General features: G+C 42.5%; 1 protein-coding gene across 33 annotated transcripts in view; it reads left to right on the forward strand.

The window, feature by feature from the left end:
• Window positions 1-22,651, forward strand: part of LOC109892235 (calpastatin) — a 70,221-nt gene that overhangs the window by 10,095 nt on the left and 37,475 nt on the right. For 7 of the 33 annotated variants that reach the window (XM_031826010.1, XM_031826121.1, XM_031825994.1 and 4 more), the window contains exon 1: window positions 10,113-10,289. The exons of 17 other annotated variants lie outside the window; for them this stretch is intronic. In XM_031826010.1, coding sequence (XP_031681870.1) covers window positions 10,215-10,289 — 75 coding nt within the window. In that variant the 5' untranslated portion in view covers window positions 10,113-10,214. Of the gene's footprint in view, window positions 1-10,066; window positions 10,290-22,651 lie in introns of those variants that run through there. 9 more of the 33 variants (XM_031826064.1, XM_031826152.1, XM_031826155.1 and 6 more) reach the window with 4 other exon arrangements.

A 22,651-nucleotide genomic window follows, 5' to 3' on the forward strand; every position in this document is an offset into this window, starting at 1 on the left:
GACAAGAGGAATACCTATGTAAGAATGCTGTTCACAGCTCAGCATTTAACAGCTCAGCATTTAACACCATAGTACCCTCCAAACTCGTCATTAAGATCGAGACCCTGGGTCTTGACCCCGCCCTGTGCAACTGGGTCCTGGACTTCCTGATGGGCCGCCCCCAGGTAGTGAGGGTAGGTAACAACATCTCCACCCCGCTGATCCCCAACACCGGGGCCCCACAAGGGTGCGTTCTCAGCCCTCTCCTGTACTCCCTGTTCACCCACGACTGCGCGGCCATGCACGCCTCCAACTCAATCATCAAGTTTGCAGACGACACTACAGTGGTAGGCTTGATTACCAACAACGACGAGATGGCCTACAGGGAGGAGGTGAGGGCCCTCGGAGTGTGGTGTCAGGAAAATGTCACTCAATGTCAACAAAACAAAGGAGATGATCGTGGACTTCACGAAACAGCAGAGGGAGCAGCCCCCTATCCACATTGACGGGACAGTAGTGGAGAGGGTGGAAAGTTAAGTTCCTCGGCGTACATGTCATGGACAAACTGAAATGGTCCACCCACACAGACAGCGTGGTGAAGAAGGCGCAGCAGGGCCTCTTCAACCTCAGGAGGCTGAAGAAATTCGGCTTGTCACCAAAAGCACTCACAAACTTCTACAGATGCACAATCGAGAGCATCCTGTCGGGCTGTATCACCGCCTGGTACGGCAACTGCTCCGCCCACAACCGTAAGGCTCTCCAGAGGGTAGTGAGGTCTGCACAACGCATCACCGGGGGCAAACTACCTGCCCTCCAGGACACCTACACCACCCGATGTCACAGGAAGGCCATAAAGATCATCAAGGACAACAACCACCCGAGCCACTGCCTGTTCACCCCGCTATCATCCAGAAGGCGAGGTCAGTACAGGTACATCAAAGCTGGGACCGAGAGACTGAAAAACAGCTTCTATCTCAAGGCCATCAGACTGTTAAACAGCCACCACTAACATTGAGTGGCTGCTGCCAACACACTGACTCAACTCCAGCCACTTTAATAATGGGAATTGAATGGAAATGATATAAAATATATCACTAGCCACTTTAAACAATGCTACCTAATATAATGTTTACATACCCTACATTATTCATCTCATATGTATACGTATATACTGTACTCTATATCATCTACTGCATCTTTATGTAATACATGTATCACTAGCCACTTTAACTATGCCACTTTGTTTACATACTCATCTCATATGTATATACTGCACTCAATACCATCTACTGTATCTTGCCTATGCCGCTCTGTACCATCACTCATTCATATATCTTTATGTACATATTCTTTATCCCCTTACACTTGTGTCTATAAGGTAGTAGTTTTTGAATTGTTAGCTAGATTACTTGTTGGTTATTACTGCATTGTCGGAAGAACAAGCATTTCGCTACACTCGCATTAACATCTGCTAACCATGTGTATGTGACAAATACAATTTAATTTGATTTCTAGGAGGCAGTTTCCCTTTAACCCTATCCCAAACCTTAACCCCTACCTTAACCATTCAGAATGAATACCTAAACTTAACCGTCGAGCTGTTTCTGTTTTAACCCTACCCCAAACCTTCACCCTAACCCGAACCATTCGGAATTCATTCCTAAACTTAACCGTCGAGCTGTTTCTGTTTTAACTCTCTCCCAAACCTTAACCCTTACCCGAACCATTCGGGAATGAATCCAAATATAATTTTACATGTATCCTCCTGGCCCATGTCGAATACTGAAGTCAAACTGTGAGATCTTGTTGGGAAAAGTACAGTAAGCACTGAGTAGTGAGGCCACATTTCAATGCAACTGGTGGCAGAAGTGAGATCTGCCATAGCAACAGATGCCTCCAGGTTCCCCCTACTGGTAGGGAGGAACATCTTCACAACACAGAAGTTACATTATTGACCAACTACTAAGTTCTAAAATGGTCACTGGGATTTACATTTCTGAAATTGACTTTAAGATGGTCTAACCCATTTTTTCCATGTAGAGTTATAAGATTATGTCTGATCACTGTTTGATACAACACTGACATATATAGCATTTTATTTTTAAATCCATCTGTCTTTCTCATCTTAGGTGTCCTGGCCTACCTCTATATGTTTACATATCTATTGCCTGAGCTATGCACTGAAGCTGTGTGTCACTGCTTGGTTGGTTCAATATCATATTGCAAGTGCCAATAAAGTTTTCACAATCTCAGTCATGTGGTCATACCCTTTTTCTTACTCAGTGTCATAAGGTATATGGTGCAATGGGAGTGGTGTGAGGGTGCCGGTTGGCCATGGTCTCACATGGTCAGTATTAGAACTACCCCTAGAAGTCTAATACTGGGACTATTCCTAGTAGTTCTAATACTGGGACCACCCCTAGTAGTTCTAATACTGGAACCACCCCTAGTAGTTCTAATACTGGGACCACCCCTAGTAGTTATAATACTGGGACAACCCCTAGTAGTTCTAATACTGGGACCAACCCTAGTAGTTCTAATACTGGGACCACCCCTAGTAGTTCTAATACTGGGACCAACCCTAGTAGTTCTAATACTGGGACCACCCCTAGTAGTTCTAATACTGGGACCACCCCTAGTAGTTCTAATACTGGGACCACCCCCTAGTAGTTCTAATACTGGGACAACCCCTAGTAGTTTTAATACTGGAACCACCCCAAGTAGTTCTAATACTGGGATCACCCCTAGTAGTTCTAATACTGGGACCAACCCTAGTAGTTCTAATACTGGGACCAATCCTAGTAGTTCTAATACTGGGACCACCCCTAGTAGTTTTAATACTGGAACCACCCCAAGTAGTTCTAATACTGGGACCAACCCTAGTAGTTCTAATACTGGGACCAACCCTAGTAGTTCTAATACTGGGACCAACCCTAGTAGTTCTAATACTGGGACCACCCCTAGTAGTTCTAATACTGGGACCACCCCTAGTAGTTCTAATGCTGGGACCACCCCTAGTAGTTCTAATACTGGGACCACCCCTAGTAGTTCTAATACTGGGGGGACCAAGGACACAGCTCAACCCTTTGGCCACAGACTGATTTGTCACAATGACTCACTCAAGACTGCATTGTCATCCCACCCCGCCCAATGATTACCTCAAGAGACACAGAGAGGTCATGGATTAGGTATATTTCTGTGCAATAGAACAGAGTCAGGGTATTGTTCTTTGACTTGTACTCTAGTTTTTAAGGAAAGATACTGAATCCTGCACATGCAACACCTGCATGCAAGGCAGGAGAACATTTACATGTGTTACTAACTTGTTTGCATTCCCTTTATCTACAGTCCACTCAAAAGCACAAGGTAGATTTGTAAGGTCCAAAAGTTAGCTATCTTAACCAATGCTAATCATTGCTGGACCATGGACCAACATCATGTTGCTGACCTACAAACTATTGGAGTTTTGTGAGTAGGTGTCACATCGACAACTCACATCAGAGTAAAGTTGTTTGTTCAAGACAAATTAGTATATATATTTTTTTTTTTATGTAAAATGTAACCTTTTATTTAACTAGACAAGTTGGTTAAGAACAAATTGTTATTTTCAATGACGGCCTGCACCGGACATACTGTATCTGGACGACGCTGGGCCAATTGTGCGCCGCCCTGTGGGACTCCCAATCACGGCCGGTTGTGATACAGCCTGGATGTATCACAAGGCATGCCTCCAGTCCTCACAAAGCAATTTGCCACAGATCTTTGCACACCTAAGAACTAGTAATAGCTTATATTGCATTTTCTCACTGGCATTATTCATTTTGATTCTCCCCCTGATTTCATTGCTAGTCTTCCAACAGTGGAATGCTAGCCTCTTCCAGTAGCCGATAACAACTGGTGGTACGGTAACACAGTCAAGAAAGTTGAGGTTGAACTTGGCCACACTAGGCAGTGAAAATTGATAGAAACAGAACTCCTGCCCCTCCCTCCTCCTCCACATTAGGAGCTTGTCATGTTGTTTGCACAACTTATCTCTTATTGCTCAGTGATTGTGTGAGTTGTACTCCATGTGGAAGAGGGTGTGTACTTTTCCTCTGTGGTTAAGAGTGTGCACTGTATATTGTAGAATTATACACGGAGTACACCAAACATTAGGAACACCTTCCTAATATTGAGTTGAACCCCCCCCCTTTGCCCTCAGAACAGACTCAATTCATCGGAGCATGGACTCTTCAAGTTGTTGAAAGCGTTCCACAAGGATGCTGGCCTATGTTGACTCCAATGCTTCCCACAGTTGTGTTGGCTGGATGTCCTTTGGGTGGTGGACCATTCTTGATACACACAGGAAACTGTTGAGCGGGACAAACCCAGCAGCATTGCAGTTCTTGACACAAACCAGTGCGCCTGGCACCTACTACCTTACCCCGTTCAAAGGCACTTAAATCTTTTGTCTTGCCAATTCACTCTCTGATTGGCATACCTACACAATCCATGTCTCAATTGTCCATGTCTATCCATGTCTAACCTGTATCGTCCCCTTCATCTACACAGATTGAAGTGCATTTATCAAGTTCCTTTTCTGTCAGTGCATTTTAACACTGTGTGTGCGTGCATTATGCACATTTGTGTGTTGGGATGTATTCATGTATGTACAGTGGGGCAAAAAAGTATTTAGTCAGCCACCAATTGTGCAAGTTCTCCCACTTAAAAAGATGAGAGAGGCCTGTAATTTTCATCATAGGTACACTTCAACTATGACAGACAAAATGAGAAGAAAATATCCAGAAAATCACATTGTAGGATTTTCTATGAATTTATTTGCAAATTATGGTGGAAAATAAGTATTTGGTCACCTACAAACAAGCAAGATTTCTGATTCTCACAGACCTGTAACTTCTTCTTTAAGAGGCTCCTCTGTCCTCCACTCGTTACCTGTATTAATGGCACCTGTTTGAACTTGTTATCAGTATAAAAGACACCTGTCCACAACCTCAAACCGTCTCACTCCAAACTCCACTATGGCCAAGACCAAAGAGCTGTCAAAGGACACCAGAAACAAAATTGTAGTCCTGCACCAGGCTGGGAAGACTGAATATGCAATAGGTAAGCAGCATGGTTTGAAGAAATCAACTGTGGGAGCAATTATTAGGAAATGGAAGACATACAAGACCACTGATAATCTCCCTCGATCTGGGGCTCCACGCAAGATCTCACCCCGTGGGGTCAAAATGATCACAAGAACGGTGAGCAAAAATCCCAGAACCACACGGACCAAAGTAACAAAGCCTACCATCAGTAGCACACTACGCCGCCAGGGACTAAAATCCTGCAGTGCCAGATGTGTCCCCCTGCTTAAGCCAGTACATGTCCAGGCCCGTCTGAAGTTTGCTAGAGAGCATTTGGATGATCCAGAAGAAGATTGGGAGAATGTCATATGGTCAGATGAAACCGTGTTTGGAGGACAAAGAATGCTGAGTTGCATCCAAAGAACACCATACCTACTGTGAAGCATGGGGGTGGAAACATGCTTTGGGGCTGTTTTTCTGCAAAGGGACCAGGACGACTGATCCGTGTAAAGGAAAGAATGAATGTGGCCATGTATCGTGAGATTTTGAGTGAAAACCTCCTTCCATCAGCAAGGGCATTGAAGATGAAACGGCTGGGTCTTTCAGCATGACAATGATCCCAAACACACTGCCCGGGCAACGAAAGAGTGGCTTCGTAAGAAGCATTTCAAGGTCCTGGAGTGGCCTAGCCAGTCTTCAGATCTCAACCCCATAGAAAATCTTTGGAGGGAGTTGAAAGTCCGTGTTGCCCAGCAACAGCCCCAAAACATCACTGCTCTAGAGGAGATCTGCATGGAGGAATGGGCCAAAATACCAGCAACAGTGTGTGAAAACCTTGTGAAGACTTTGACCTGTGAAAACGTTTGACCTCTGTCATTGCCAACAAAGGGTATATAACAAATTATTGAGATAAACTTTTGTTATTGACCAAATACTTATTTTCCACCATAATTTGCAAATAAATTCATTAAAAATCCTACAATGTGATTTTCTGGATTTTTTTCTTCTCATTTTGTCTGTCATAGTTGAAGTGTACTACCTATGATGAAATTGACAGGCCTCTCTCATCTTTTTAAGTGGGAGAACTTGCACAATTGGTGGCTGACTAAATACTTTTTTGCCCCACTGTATATTTGTGTCTGATTTATTGGTGTGTGTGTGTGTGTGTGTGTGTGCGGTCATACTTGTGTGGGTCCGTGGCCACTTCCCTGAGAAGCGACTCAGATGTGGCCTCTTGTCAGGTGGTGTCACTCCAGTATCACTGTCCTTCCCTTTATAACCCAGGGCGCCAGGCTGTACCGACTGCAGACCTGGGTTCAAATACTATTTGCTATCTTTCAAATACTCAGAGCATTTTCTTAAGTCTACCTGAGTGTCAGATGTGCAGGGTTTGCAGTCTTGGACTTTTCTATTGGTTCATTGTTAAGCAAGCAAGCTCAAACGAGCACAGAAAAAATATATGAAGTTGAAGCATTTCATTCCAAAACCTGATACATCCATTTTCAGAAATGTTGGTAAATTGACATTAATTAAAAACACATCTTGTGAAAGATATATTGTTTTTTCATCTTATCAATACATGGACTAGTGAAGAGAGACGTGATATTGTTAGAAATATTTTACAGGGCAATGTTATTTTTGAGACAAATAATCATGTTCATTTGTGGCAAAACGTCTTATATCCGCCCCCAAACAACAGAACCCCAGTAGAAAACGTCTTATATCCGCCCCCAAACAACAGAACCCCAGTAGAAAACGTCTTATATCCGCCCCCAAACAACAGAACCCCAGTAGAAAACGTCTTATATCCGCCCCCAAACAACAGAACCCCAGTAGAAAACGTCTTATATCCGCCCCCAAACAACAGAACACCAGTAGAAAACGTCTTATATCCGCCCCCAAACAACAGAACCCCAGTAGAAAACGTCTTATATCCGCCCCCAAACAACAGAACCCCAGTAGAAAACGTCTTATATCCGCCCCCAAACAACAGAACCCCAGTAGAAAACGTCTTATATCCGCCCCCAAACAACAGAACACCAGTAGAAAACGTCTTATATCCGCCCCCAAACAACAGAACCCCAGTAGAAAACGTCTTATATCCGCCCCCAAACAACAGAACACCAGTAGAAAACGTCTTATATCCGCCCCCAAACAACAGAACCCCAGTAGAAAACGTCTTATATCCGCCCCCAAACAACAGAACCCCAGTAGAAAACGTCTTATATCCGCCCCCAAACAACAGAACACCAGTAGAAAACGTCTTATATCCGCCCCCAAACAACAGAACCCCAGTAGAAAACGTCTTATATCCGCCCCCAAACAACAGAACCCCAGTAGAAAACGTCTTATATCCGCCCCCAAACAACAGAACCCCAGTAGAAAATGTCTTATATCCGCCCCCAAACAACAGAACCCCAGTAGAAAACGTCTTATATCCGCCCCCAAACAACAGAACCCCAGTAGAAAACGTCTTATATCCGCCCCCAAACAACAGAACCCCAGTAGAAAACGTCTTATATCCGCCCCCAAACAACAGAACCCCAGTAGAAAACGTCTTATATCCGCCCCCAAACAACAGAACCCCAGTAGAAAACGTCTTATATCCGCCCCCAAACAACAGAACCCCAGTAGAAAACGTCTTATATCCGCCCCCAAACAACAGAACCCCAGTAGAAAACGTCTTATATCCGCCCCCAAACAACAGAACCCCAGTAGAAAACGTCTTATATCCGCCCCCAAACAACAGAACACCAGTAGAAAACGTCTTATATCCGCCCCCAAACAACAGAACCCCAGTAGAAAACGTCTTATATCCGCCCCCAAACAACAGAACCCCAGTAGAAAACGTCTTATATCCGCCCCCAAACAACAGAACCCCAGTAGAAAACGTCTTATATCCGCCCCCAAACAACAGAACCCCAGTAGAAAACGTCTTATATCCGCCCCCAAACAACAGAACCCCAGTAGAAAACGTCTTATATCCGCCCCCAAACAACAGAACACCAGTAGAAAACGTCTTATATCCGCCCCCAAACAACAGAACCCCAGTAGAAAACGTCTTATATCCGCCCCCAAACAACAGAACCCCAGTAGAAAACGTCTTATATCCGCCCCCAAACAACAGAACCCCAGTAGAAAACGTCTTATATCCGCCCCCAAACAACAGAACCCCAGTAGAAAACGTCTTATATCCGCCCCCAAACAACAGAACCCCAGTAGAAAACGTCTTATATCCGCCCCCAAACAACAGAACCCCAGTAGAAAACGTCTTATATCCGCCCCCAAACAACAGAACCCCAGTAGAAAACGTCTTATATCCGCCCCCAAACAACAGAACCCCAGTAGAAAACGTCTTATATCCGCCCCCAAACAACAGAACCCCAGTAGAAAACGTCTCCCAATTGTTTTCTTAAACAGTTACATGTAATAAAGTATCGATATTAAAATAATCTATTTGTTTTTACTGTATTGTGCAAATAGCCTATCACAAAGCCGATTGATTGTATCCTGAGGGTGAACAGTGTAACCTATACAATGCGAGTTTTCTTTTTGGACATATAAGAAACTTTTGGAAAAATGTTATAGGGGTTTTACAGTTTTTTTCGTTAGTATAAATCAAGGGAACCTTTTTTTTTAAATTAAGGAATAGTAAGGACATTGGAAGTCTGTCGCAATGAATTTGCCAGTCAAGGATGGATTGATTCTTATTATCGGAGTGATACAGCCCGCTGTTTGCAGCCTCCGTATGTTTGCAGGGTTTCGCATCGCTGGATCTTGGCTCTCTCCTTTTCATGACCTTTAGAACGTTTCCTCTTTCGGCCAACAGTAACAGATATCACAGGCTCCAAACTGTCGAAGGAATCCATAATAATCAAAAGGTCCACGACACTCTAGAGCTCAAAGCTAACATAATGCTAGGTGGCCAGCGTGACAGCTGTCTATCACCGCATCTGGCTGACGAAGCCAAAGGTTAACCTAAATTAATAGTTCCTAAGTCTGGAAAAAATATTTAGAGAAACCTAACTTAAAAGTGAACAGACAAATATAATGGAAATGATTTGCTAAATGACTCATTTTTGGCGGCAGAGGCAAAAAACATATGGAACTCTCCATGCATCTGGACAATGGATATAGCGAGAGCCATATATTTAGAGAGTTGGGTCAACTTCTATATATATTTGTTTTATGTTGTTCTAATTCTACACATTCAGTTGCATAATTTAAAAAAAATATATATTCTCAGACGTTGAATATGACCGCTGTCAGTTAACGTCGGCAAGAAAACGTCATTAAATGTTTGCCAGCAGCACAGTTACAGTCACCAACGCTCTAGATAACATGAAAACACTCTATCCATCTTTGCTGGGGCGAGGAAAAAGTGCTTGACTGACATTATGCGGTCAGAACGCTCGGATCAACCATACTCGTTGGCGGGAGTGTCCAGTGAACGCTCCGAAAACGAAACGCTCTGAATTTATGAACGGACTATCTGAGCACACTCTGAATTTACTAACACCCAGAGTGCACACTGAGCGCACTCTGGCACTACGGAGTGAATTTGCGAACACACCCTGTGTTAATGGGAGCTAACATGGCTGTCATAGAATGTTGTAGTGTCATGTAAATACATCATAATGCAGAAACCTAAATGTCCCAACTTTCTAAACACATGGCTCTGAAAATAGCATATTGTACTTTAGAATGTGTTTCATACCACATCTAAAGTAAATGTTTTAAAAGCAATAATACATACATACACATAGAAAGGTACCCATGACCATTCATTTCATATGAATTCATACAAATGTGAAAAATGTACGTATATTGCGTTTCAGAATCAAACCTTTCAATTATTTAAAATCGTATTGGCCTTATATAGTCTTTCCTTTTGGCCTTCCCCTTCCCTCAAACCCTGTTCCTTGCCCTTCCCTTTAACCCTGTTCCTTCCCCTTCCCTTTAACCCTGCCTCTGCTGTGTTCCCTGTCCCTCTCTCTGTTCCTTCCCCTTCCCCTTAACCCTACCCCTGCTGTGCTCCCTTCCCTCCCCCTTTCTCCCTGTTCCCGCCCCTTCCCTGTGTGCAACTGGGGAACATGCTGCAGTTCACGGAGTAGGAACAGAGTCAAACACATACACTCACACACACATTCACAACAGATAGAGGCGAAAATGGGCCAGTTACTAAGCTGGATACGAGCTCCTCGGGACAATCAGGCCTTACAGGACGTGGCCGTGGAACAACAGGTGAGCTTTTATAATGTAACTCTGTTCACAGGTTAGAGAGGAGTGTGTGTGTGTCTGTTTGAGTCTTAGAGTTGTGTGTTGTACACATGAAGAAAGTCTGTGTCAGTTAGAAAGTGTGCGGCTCTGTGTCTGTATTTGTGAATCAGAGCTCTTTAATGTGTGTATTGTTTTGAATGTTTAGTGTAGGGCTTATAAGGGAATGCAAGTCAGGAGGAAAAGTTTTGCTGGCATTAATCCAAGTCAGACGTTGTTCTCTGGTCGAGGAGGAGGGAGGAGGAGTGGTGGAATGTGAGAGCTGCTCTGTCAACGTCTGGGAACAGAAATACAGCACATTCTGTATTATATTGAACCAAGACCTTTATAATAAATATATAGATATATTTTAAAAGACCCCCCCCCCCCACAGCAATCTTATAGCATGTAAAATAGATCATTAGATTAAAAACAAATACATTAATATTACACAGTAAATCTACTGAACAATACATCATATAGCCTCAGAAATAGTGAAAAAGTATTGGTACACATTCATGGACGTAAAGGCCCATTGGTTAGGAGTTGAGAATTGTCTGCTGCTACTTTTTTCCCCATGTGTCCAGAGTAGACACCTTGGCCCTATAGATCCTGGCCGTGGAGAGCGCCATAGACTGGTTGGCAAGACCTGTAGAATGTTGAATCAAGACCTGTATTACATTGAACCAAGACCTGTATTATATTGAACCAAGACAAAGACGAAAGCTGTGTGTTGCTTCCAGGTGTTTCAGAGTGTCTGTGTCTCAAGCATTGAAAGTCATGGTAGCCTGTCCACATCTGGGAACAGAAGTACAGTCCAGTCTGTACTGTAATAATAGAGAGGATATTAAACCAAGGCAAAGAGAAGGGATGTGCTCTTCACATGGCCCAACAATGTGTGTTGCATCCAGTTGTGTCAGTGTGTCTGTAGTTTATTCATTTGCATGGTGTTTGTGTTGGTTAGTTAGAGTATTATACAATAAACCAATCAAATATATGTATCAAACTCTTTACATCAGCAGTAGTCACAAGGTGAGACTGGCCTACCAAGACAATCTTCCAAAATAACTAATTCAAGATAAAAAGGAATTGGTGCACTCAACAAAAAAAGGCAGAGATTGATTTCTTATTGCTCACTTTAATCCATTGTACAAGATGTGAACAGGTGACTGGCGATCAACGTCAAGCTGACATCTTCCTCAGAGTGACGTCAGCTTGATGCCAAAACGCCAGTCACCTGTTCTTGGTAAGCCCTTCTCCTGATTTTTGTTATTGTTGTCGAGCACCCTTTCTTTCTTTTGTCTGCTGAACCAGTATTCACAAGGTGTTTGACAGTAACTCAGCCTAGACGCCAAAGACCCCAAAAAATGTTGAGGTCTCAGGTCGTTATTGTAAAATAGAATGTTTTCTCGATGAAGGCACGATCAATAAATAAGAGGCACTGTGACCAAAAGGCCTTGATGAGCTGATCATGTTTTTTTTTAAGTTACAAAAAAAAAATAAGATCTGTTCCTTAATGTTTGTTTGTGTCGTGGTGCAACATAGAATGGGCGTGTATGTAATTCTGGTGGTGGATTGAGCATATTTTGGATAATACTTTACACATGCTTATTTTGATGAGTTACAGTTGCGTTACTCAGTTAGGAGTTGTGTGTGTATATAGTATGTTTGTCCATGTGTTCTAGTAGTATTTGTATGACATGAGTATCAGTTTTGCACTTGTGACTGAGTGGGCTGCAGTCTATTATCCCTCTGTCTCTGTTGTGTTTTGAGGGGATTTTTGGCTCCGCTTTGGACTAGTTGGGATACTTTCCCAGACCTTCGTTGTCAACATACTGACTGTGCACTCTGCCATTCCGGCTCAGCATCATCTGCTGCTTTCATCAGACACATAGGAAACAGCCAAAGGGGAAATGTATCTGTGCTACACATTCCAACAATGGTGTCACGTTAATCTGCTTCCCCAGATCACTTCCTGCTGAGATGCGACAGGTAGCCTAGCCTAGTGGTCATAGCATTGGACTAGTACCCAAAAGGTTACAAGATCGAATCCCTGAGCAGACGAGGAAAAAAATCTGTTGTTCTGCCCCTGAACAAGGCAGTTAACCCACTGTCCCTAAGCCGTTATAGAAAATAAGAATTTGTTCTTAAAAAATGTAATTTTTACACTACCGTTCAAAAGTTTGGGGTCACTTAGAAATGACATTGTTTTTGAAAGAAAAGCACATTTCTTTGTTCGTAAAATAACGTCAAATTGTTTAGAAATACAGTGTAGATATTGTTAATGTTGTAAATGGAAATGGCAGATAAAAATAAAACACATATATATCTACGTGGGCGTACAGAGGCCCATTATCAGCAAACATCACTCCTGTGTTCCAATGTTGTGTTAGCTAATCCAAGTTTATCATTTTAAAAGACGAATTAATCATTAGAAAACCTTTTTGCAATTATGTGAGCACAGCGGAAAACTGTTATTCTGATTAAAGAAGCAATAAAACTGTCCTTTTTTAGGCTAGTTGAGTATCTGGAGCATCAGCATTTGTGGGTTCGATTACAGGCTCAAATTAGCTAGAAACAAATAACTTTCTTCTGAAACTCGCCAGTATATTCTTGTTCTGAGAAATGAAGGCTATTCCATGCGAGAAATTGGCAAGAACCTGAAGATTGGGGCGGCAGGGTAGCCTAGTGGTTAGAGTGTTGGACTAGTAACCGGATGGTTGCAAGTTCAAATCCCCGAGCTGACAAGGTACAACTCTGTCGTTCTACCCCTGAACAGGCAGTTAACCCACTGTTCCTAGGCCGTCATTGAAAATAAGAATTTGTTCTTAACTGACTTGCCTAGTTAAATGAAGGTAAAATAAAAAAAGATCTCGTACAACGCTGTGTTCTACTCCCTTCACAGGACAGCGTAAACTGGCTCTAACCAGAATAGAAAGAGGAGTGGGAGGCCACGATGCACAACTGAGCAAGAGGACAAGTACATTAGAGTGTCTAGTTTGAGAAACAGATGCCTCAGAAGTCCTCAACTGGCAGCTTCATTAAATTGCAAAACACCAGTCTCAACGTCAACAGTGAAGAGGCGACTCTGGGATGCTGGCCTTCTAGGCAGAGTTGCAAAGAAGAAGCCATATCTCAGACTGGCCAATAAAAAGAAGAGATTAAGATGGGCAAAAGAACACAGACACTGGAAGATTGGAAAAAAGTGTTATGGACAGACAAATCTAAGTTTGAGGTGTTTGGATCACAAAGAAGAACATTCGTGAGATGCAGAAAAAATGAAAAGATGCTGGAGGCGTGCTTGACACCATCTGTCAAGCATAGTGGAGGCAATGTGATGGTCTGGGGTGCTTTGGTGGTGGTAAAGTGGGAGATTTGTACAGGGTAAAAGGGATCTTGAAGAAGGAAGGCTATCACTCCATTTTGCAATGCCCTGTGGACGGCGCTTAATTGGAGCCAATTTCCTCCTACAACAGGACAATGACCCAAAACTATGCAAGAACTATTTAGGGAAGAAGCAGTTGGTATTCTGTCTATAATGGAGTGGCCAGGACAGTCACCGGATCGCAACCCTATTAAGCTGTTGTGGGAGCAGCTTGACCGTATGGTACGTAAGAAGTGCCAATCCAACTTGTGGGAGGTGCTTCAGGAAGCATGGGGTGAAATCACTTCAGATTACAGAAAAAAAAATGGACAACTAGAATGCCAAAGGTCTGCAAGGCTGTAATTGCTGCAAATGGAGGATTCTTTGACGAACGCAGTTTGAAGGACACAATTCTTATTTCAATTCAAAATCATTATTTATAACCTTGTCAACGTCTTGACTATATTTCCTATTCCTTTTGCAACCAATTTCATGTATGTTTTCATGGAAAACAAGGACATTTCTAAGTGACCCCAAACTTTTGAACGGAAGTGTATATATGCTTTCTGTCAAACACACGTGTCTGTAAGTGGTTAAGTGGGATGTAGTGAGGACTAGTGAGTATCAAAGTATGACATTTGACACTTGTTTTTGCACACTTGTGCAATTAGCAGAGCAATGTGTGCCGAAATATAAACTGCTGTCATATATTATATATTTCCCAATACATTTCCTAATCACACATTCAGTGTTGCCACGTGCATGCAACTCTATATATACAGTAGTAACTCTAAGCTGTACGGAGGAGCATGCAATGGGTCGGGATGACCAAAATATATTTCACAGTATATGCCGCATATACTGTATTTATATTTTGTTGTAATATATTAACACATATGCCTTGTTTTTACATGGCTTTTACATTGTACACAATGAAAATAAGAACATATTCATACAAAATGTATAGGCCTATTATAGATCCAGGTAAGTGAAGGCCCATAGTGTGGTCATGTGTGGATTTGTCTGTTGTATTGACCAGAGCTGTAAAGAGGGGAGGGACCTATGTTCTAGCACGTGGAAATGTCTGTTATACCCTAAAGCGTGAGTGTCTGCCTGCCTGCCTGCACATTCACACAGAAGTGTGTTTTTGTTTTTGTACTATTTGGTCATTTCCTTGTAAAAAGGACCTATGAGCACCAACATGTGAAGTTCATTGGAACATGTCAAATTGGGTGTCTCTTTCTTAGAGTCTATATATTTATTTTTTGATTTGATGTATTAAGGCATATATATGTTTTTCAACCATTTTCCATCCTTACACTGCTACTGTCCTCCTCCTACTGGCATACTGTTATGTTCAGCTCATAACTGTTTTCTTTCTCTTTCTGTCGTCTGGAGGTCAAAGCAAGAGTGTGAAAAGTCTGGACAACTCCTCTCTCTCTTCTCACTCGCTCTCTTCCCAATTAATGTCACCTCTCCCCCCGGGCTCTTACCGACACCTACCCATGAGCCCCCTCTCTTTCCATGTACTGTAACCAGCCCCATCACGACTGAGCACTGACCGACACCGGACGGTCATGGGCGTTCAAAAGTGGTTGAAGTCCTTCTTGGCCTTTGATTTCGAACATCCACAGATGTTTTGTTCCGATCCAAACGAGCCTTCATTTGGCCAAAACATAGACGTCCATGGTTGGTTCCAGAACCAAATCGTAACCAATCATATACATCTATATTTCATGAGCAAAGTACAGTATGGTAAAGAAAGTTATAGTTCAGGACAGTTCTGTACTGCATTGTGGAGTAGAGTTAAGTACAGTACACAGTAGAGTACACTAGAGTTGTGTACACTATAAAGTACTGTACTGAGCTATACTCTACTGTACTACTGTACTGAATAGGGATCTGAGAAATGGAAAATTTTTAACATTTAAACAACTTGTTTTGTATCGGTTTTCCGTTAAAACGATAAGAAAAATAAATACAATTACAAGTGAATTCACAATGCAGATGCTCTGCTACCAGCGACGGTTCGGATCTCACGGTGCCTCTCTCTACTGTTACTGTGCCTCAATTCCACCTCGCAAAGCTTGCATTTCCTTCTCATTTAACTTCTCAAAGTATTGCCGAACAGGACTTCGCTCCTGTCGCTTGCTTTTCTCTGCCATATTGACGTAGTGGTGGGGAGTCGACTCCAAGATAATGGATTCCTCGACTCCTATTTCTGACTGTCAAGATTAGTTTCCTCTGGGAATTGACTCCTAAGATGCAGTATTCACATCCATCTTTCATAGCAAGTGTAACAGTATAACTTTAGACCGTCCCCTCGCCCATACCCGGGCGCGAACCAGGGACCCTCTGCACACATCAACAACAGTCACCCTCGAAGCATCGTTACCCATCGCTCCACAAAAAACTACTACTTCAAGGTCTCAGAGCAAGTGACGTCACCAATTGAAGCCGTTTCACATCCGTTACACAAGCTAGCGAGAAACCGAGAGTGAGGTGGAGGACAGTCATAACTGTCCACTCGGCCTATCTATCGGCAATCAGAAGCGATATCATGCAATGGAATGCTGTATCTCACGATTTTTTGGCTTGTAATGTCTCGGGGAATCTTCAGGAAAGCAGGGCATCATCAATGAATGGACTAGGATATTGAGATGAGCGAGATGCAACACTTCACTCTCACACAGTAACACACAGTATCTGCCCATGTGCACGGGTTGGCTTCACGCTGTTCCCAGCTTGGGTGCCAGGGCACCCAAACAGAGAAGTTGAGCCTTGCACTTCAACGTTCTTACTTGTTGCTGAAATTGACCCCACTATGCTGTTTTACTTTCTGCATCTACGTGGGAAAAAAAGTTGTTTCTCGGTTAGGGATTTTCTCAACGTTAAGGTTCCCAATGTTCTCTGCTGTACTGTACTCTACTGATCTCTACTGTGCTGTACTTTGTTGTCCAAACTTGTGAAACATAGACATATGATTGGTTCAGATTTGGTTCGGACCAACCAAATTTGGTCTTGTTTGGTGGTGGAGCTTGTTAATTAAAATAATAGCCAGTGTGTCGAATAATACCCACATATTTAAAGGAGGATATTGCATATTTCTACAGTCGTGTACCTATTTAGGATACATCACCATGAAGAGAATAACTTTCATATCCATAATTATGCATTTCTGTGTAGTACAGATCAGGGAACCATGATGTAATTCCATTACCGCAATTCTGTTACCGGGTGTAAATTCACCTCACTTACGATAGTTCAATAGGCAAAATATATTTGTTCAGGTAGCCTAGTGGTTAGAGCGTTGGACTAGTAATCGATAGGTTACAAGATTGAATCCCCGAGCTGACAAAGGAGGTCTGCTCCTGAACAAAGCAGTTAACCCACTGTTCCTAGCCGTCATTGAAAATAAGAATTTGTTCTTAACTGACTTGCCTAGTTAAATAAATAAATCAAATATTTTTTAAAAACCTCAAGGTGTCATGTCATACGTAGCTGACATCCCGGTCTTTCTGCAGTCATCTTTAAATCTTAATTCGGAGCAGATATTTAAGAGTTTCTGAGAAAACGTGGTCCGCTACCGTGGAATTGCCCATTTCCTTTTGAATATGTACGGTTCTGTGTGTATCAGAAAGATAGTCCAGACGTCAGATTTCTCACTCCACTGTCAGTTTGTCTTGAGCCTGACTGCTGATCCAATTATGACACGCTCAGTCGCTCCCTCATGCTCTGGTTATATAAAAGCACATCTTGGAGTGTTTCCAGGCCTTTGGGCTTACCTGAGAATGTTCGTTTTACCAGGGCGTTGAACAACATGGCATTTGGCAATTCGTTTACTCGTTTGTTCTCCTGTCTATTTACATCTATTATGGTTCAGGTAAACCCTGGCTCTGTCCCAATACTCTAAAATAAGTTCATTTCCTCGCTAACTTTTGCCTCCTCCACTTGTCTTCTTTCCCTCATTGCTACAGAGAGGTGAGAGAAAAATAACTGGATAATGGAGGAAAGGAAGTGAGTTAAAACTATTGAGAGCCAGACCTATTTTCTGTTACCAAATATGTTTCTGTTTAATAGGAAGCAATGAGCAATGTCCTGAGCAATCACACACAGTGGTGAGGTGATATCATCCATTGAGCTGCTCTGTGTTGGTCCTCATGTCAACATGAATATTTGAATGTTGAAAATATTTGGACTCAGCCACATGGACAGGCAGCGAGGGCAAACACTCCACCATAGAATGTACAGTGCTAAATATAGCAGCACGGTACAGAGACAAAAAAAACAGTAGATGTGATCTGAGAGTGCACAGAACAGTCATTGGCACTCATGCAGCCATTCAGTCGGCTGTAATGTCAGTAAGTTCAACAGAAGGGGATGTTGAAGACAATTGTCTTTTGAGTATTCACCTGCATGACAATTACATGTCTGTGTCTTATCAGAGAGAAATTACTTGTCAATCTGTGGCAACTTCTGAACACTGACATGATGTGTGGACGTGTGTGTGTGTGTACATGTGTTTCAAAGTATGTGTTTCCAAAGTAAAGAATGTCCGATAATCGGTCTGTCAATATCTTTGGCCTTTTCTAGTCTATCGGCTATCGGCCCTTGAGTATCGTCACAGACAAATTCCCCTTTATAGCGTGAACGCACTTGCCTCGTGTGAACCTTCTGCAAGCCGGTGCCACTCATTGCTAGTTAGCCTGTCCTAGAGGAACGTCTGTGCTGCTTGCTATAGCTACCCACTCATGCTGCACTTTTATAATGCCACACTGAATGTAGAAATGGAGAAAGTGGTAATTAATTTAGTGTTAGGCAAAACGATGTCCATACAGTCTGCAGCACTTTACAATGTAACATACTGGTAGCTAGCTAGGTAAACAACAACATTCAGCATAGAGCTAACTTTGCTAGATATGAAGCTAATGTTACCCTAGAACCTAACATACTCAACTGGCAGACTGTGGACTGGATCTGGACCCAAACTTTTTTACTCATTTGGGCTTTGACCCCTGGTATCATGTAAACACACATAAGACATGGAAGAAGGCATAGAATTGCAGGAAATTAGCTTTAAAACAGCCAAATCTCTGCCCCATGCAAAATGTGTAGAATTGTGGGAAATTAGCTTTGAAACCGCACATTCTCTCTCTGCCAACAAGAGGGATGTGAACAGTTTGGGGTCGCATGGGTTGCGAGGTGTGGGTTTGTTACTATGCCGATAAATTACATTATCCATCTGGACCATTGACACCTAGGAAATTTGTGTGACCGGACCTTTTCAAATAGGGCAGGGGTACTCAAGTACTAAGACTTTATTTGTGATAGCTAACAATAATGCAAAATATGCTAATTTCAAAGCTGATTGCCACCATACATTTAGTTAATTCACTGAGTTCGCTAGCTACATTACTTTTCTTTCCCTTCCTGAGAGAACTGCCCAAGCAGAACTGCCTAGCTAACTGACATACAAGTGGTCTCTTTTCTCTTAAAGGATACAGCGCACATTTTTATAAAATAAATCAATAGGCTACTTATATATGAAAATGTTGTTGAAAGTGAAAGGGAAGACCAAATGAAAGGGAAACAGATTTTTTTTCATCTGTAGCACCAAAGACCACTGAAATCAGCCAAAACTAGCTCAATAACTCAATGCATGCATACACTCCGATTGAATATGCATTCACCTGTATTTTGAATAGGCCTACGCTACATCTTTATTTACCCAGTTCTTCAAGAGATATACCATTCAAATACAATTATTACCATTATGTTATGTAGTTAAATTGCTAAACACCAAGTGAAATTGATTGTGTGGTTGTATAATTCATTTGTTATTGCATACATGGTTGTCCCTGTGAATATTTCTCCCAAAATTTTCAAAATGTAATAATATTTATTATCAGCATTAAATATCGGCCATCGGCCTCCTTGACTCCCAAAAATTGGTATCAGCCCTTAAAAACACATTTTGGTTGTTCTCTAGTCAATAGTGACATTGGGATTCTTTGTGTGTATTTAGGGTGGCGCTAACTCTGACAGGCAACCTACGTACAGTATAGTTATTTATGGTGTAGCAAATACATTAGCCACATATAGGGGTGGGATATAGGATATAGGACAGCTTGTATCTATTGTTCAACAAAGCTTTACTCCTAAACAGATTTAATAACTTCATGTTCTCTCTGACCAACAATAGGAGAAAAAAAAAGCTTACCTCTTTGTTCCAAGTGAAACACACATTTTGACCTATAAATATACATATATTATACTTCTACACTACATGACCAAAAGTATGTGGACACCTGGTCGTCGAACATCTCATTCCAAAATCATGGGGATTAATATGGAGTTGGTCCCCCTTTGCTGCCATAACAGCCTCCACTCTTCTGGGAAGACTAGATGTTGTAACATTGCTGCGGGGACTTGCTTCCATTCAGCCACAAGAGCATTAATGAGGTCGGGCACTGATGTTGGGCGATTGGGCATGGCTCGCAGTCGGCATTCCAATTAATCCCATAGGTGTTCGATGGGGTTGAGGTCAGGGCTCTGTGCAGGCCAGTCAAGTTCTTCCACACCGATCTTGACAAACCATTTCTGTATGGACCTCACTTTGTGCACGGGGTATTGTCAAGCTGAAACAGGAAAGGAACTTCCCCAAACTGTTGCCACAAAGTTGGAAGCACAGAATCATCTAGAATGTCATTGTAGGCTGTAGTTAAGATTTCCCTTCACTGGAACTAAGGCCAAACTATGAAAAACAAGCTTTACACCACTCCAGCGGAAGCTTGGTGGAAGCATGGTGATCTTAGGTTTGTGTGTGGCTGCTCGGTCATAGAAACCAACTTCATGAAGCTCCCGACGAACAGTTCTTGTGCCGACGTTGCTTCCAGAGGCAGTTTGGAACTCGATAATGAGTGTTACAACCGAGGACAGATGATTTTTACGCGCTAAGTGCATCAGCACTCTGCGGTCCCATTCTGTGAGCTTGTGTGGCCTATCATTTTGCGGCTGGGCTGTTGTTGCTCCTACACATTTCCACTTCACAATAACAGCACTTACCGTTGACCGGGGCAGCTCTAGAAGGGCAGAAATTTGACGAACTGACTTGTTGGAAAGGTGGCATCCTATGACGGTTGCTGAGCTCTTCATTAAGGCCATTCTGCTGCCAATGTTTGTCTATGGAGATTGCATGGCTACGTGCTCAGTTTTATACACCTGTCGGCAACGGTTGTGGCTGAAATAGCCAAATCCAGTCATTTGAAGGGATGTCCACACACATTATATATACAAAAGTATGTTGTTTTTACCCTCATTGACTGTGCTTTGTACCGACCCATGTAGTGCAATTGCAGTAAGCTATTGTTACACTGCAGTTGTAGTATGAGTTCACACCATAGAGATAGATTGAGGACTAGTGCCCAAAAGTCCATTTTTTGCATGCAGCCCCATTGAGGACTTTTACTATTTTGAAGTAGTCAACTGGGTGAGACTTCTTATGGGTTACATAAGGATCACATAATTCCATCCAGGTGATCAGGAGGGATTAGCCAATAAATTATACTCATGAGCAAACATTCAATAACTGCAGGTGGCAGTAAATCACCAACCTTGGCTTTATACCTGTTCAAACAGCAAACTCCAGGTGGCAGTATGCACCCTTTAGTTTGTTTACCAACTTATAGATGTAGTAGAAGAAGATGGCCTCGCTAGTGCTGCCCATGCTCTTACAGACGCTATAATGGGACCAATACAATGTTGCCTCCTCTAACTATCTCCATGGTTCACACTCAGTTTGACGAGTATCTCCCTAGGAACAAAACCTCTAGACTGAACCCTCCCACCTGCACTGATTTGTTCCTGACGCAGGTCAAGTTATCTGATTGGTCTAGATCCCTGAGATGGGTGGGGACTTGCATTGGCTAAGCATTCAGTTGTCTACAGATATATGGGACGTGTTGGAGAGCATACATTTTGTGCAGTTGCTGATCAGCATATTTTAATGTGTGTTGCATATTGGGATGAAAGTTATCTGACTTGCGCCTACATGTTGACTGCATGAACTTTAAAATAACCACAAAATTGAGGGTCATGCAGTATAAAAAAATATATATATATTGCATATTAAAATGTACAATCTACTTGCAGTGAAAGGCGCTAAACATTTACATTCCATTCCGTCATCTAACAGACTCCCATCCAGAGCGACCCACAGAAGCAACCAGGGTCAACGCCCTGCTCAAGAGCACGTCGACAGAATTCCCACAAGGCCAAAAACGGGGGCCCGAACCAGCGACCTATCTACCCCCAAAGGCTCCCCGAGAGCTGCCCCTCAACCATCCGAGACCCCCCGCCCCCCCCTCCACAAAAAATAATAATAATGATAAAATAAAATAATTCCATGCCCCCCTCCCCCGTCCCCCAATGTACCGACAACCAACAAAATAAACCAAAGAGACAAAGACCAATGAAAACAGAAAACATCAATGCAAAAATCAAAAGACATCAAGGAAAACAAACATCATAACAGCAAGGCCAACTGAATACATTTGAGTGCATGTATGGCGCTATATACATATGCGTATATGTGTGTGTGTGTGTCCATGTATGTGCATGTGTGTGCGTTTTGAATGAGAGTGTATGTATATGCATGTGTACCACCACCTCAAGCAGTTTTTGATTTTTGACACCTCTGCGGTTCTTTCCCGTCAACCGCACCCTGCAGTCATCACCTACATAATGTCCGCGTTTAAGGTCAACTTGCGTCCTAAACAACTAATCATTATTGTTTGTATATCAGTCAGTCTGTCACCGTTTACGGACAATGCATCACATCATGTTATGCTCGCAAACGCAGTCAATGAGAGGCACAATTGTCCACCAATCATTAGGGAGTTTTTCTCAACCCATGTGGATGTGACTGAAACGGAGAAGATGCTCTGCCGCCATTTACAAGCTATTTAAATGAAATTTAAGAAACCTT

Source organism: Oncorhynchus kisutch, linkage group LG1 (genome assembly GCF_002021735.2).
Source record: "Oncorhynchus kisutch isolate 150728-3 linkage group LG1, Okis_V2, whole genome shotgun sequence".
Classification (NCBI taxonomy): domain Eukaryota; kingdom Metazoa; phylum Chordata; class Actinopteri; order Salmoniformes; family Salmonidae; genus Oncorhynchus; species Oncorhynchus kisutch.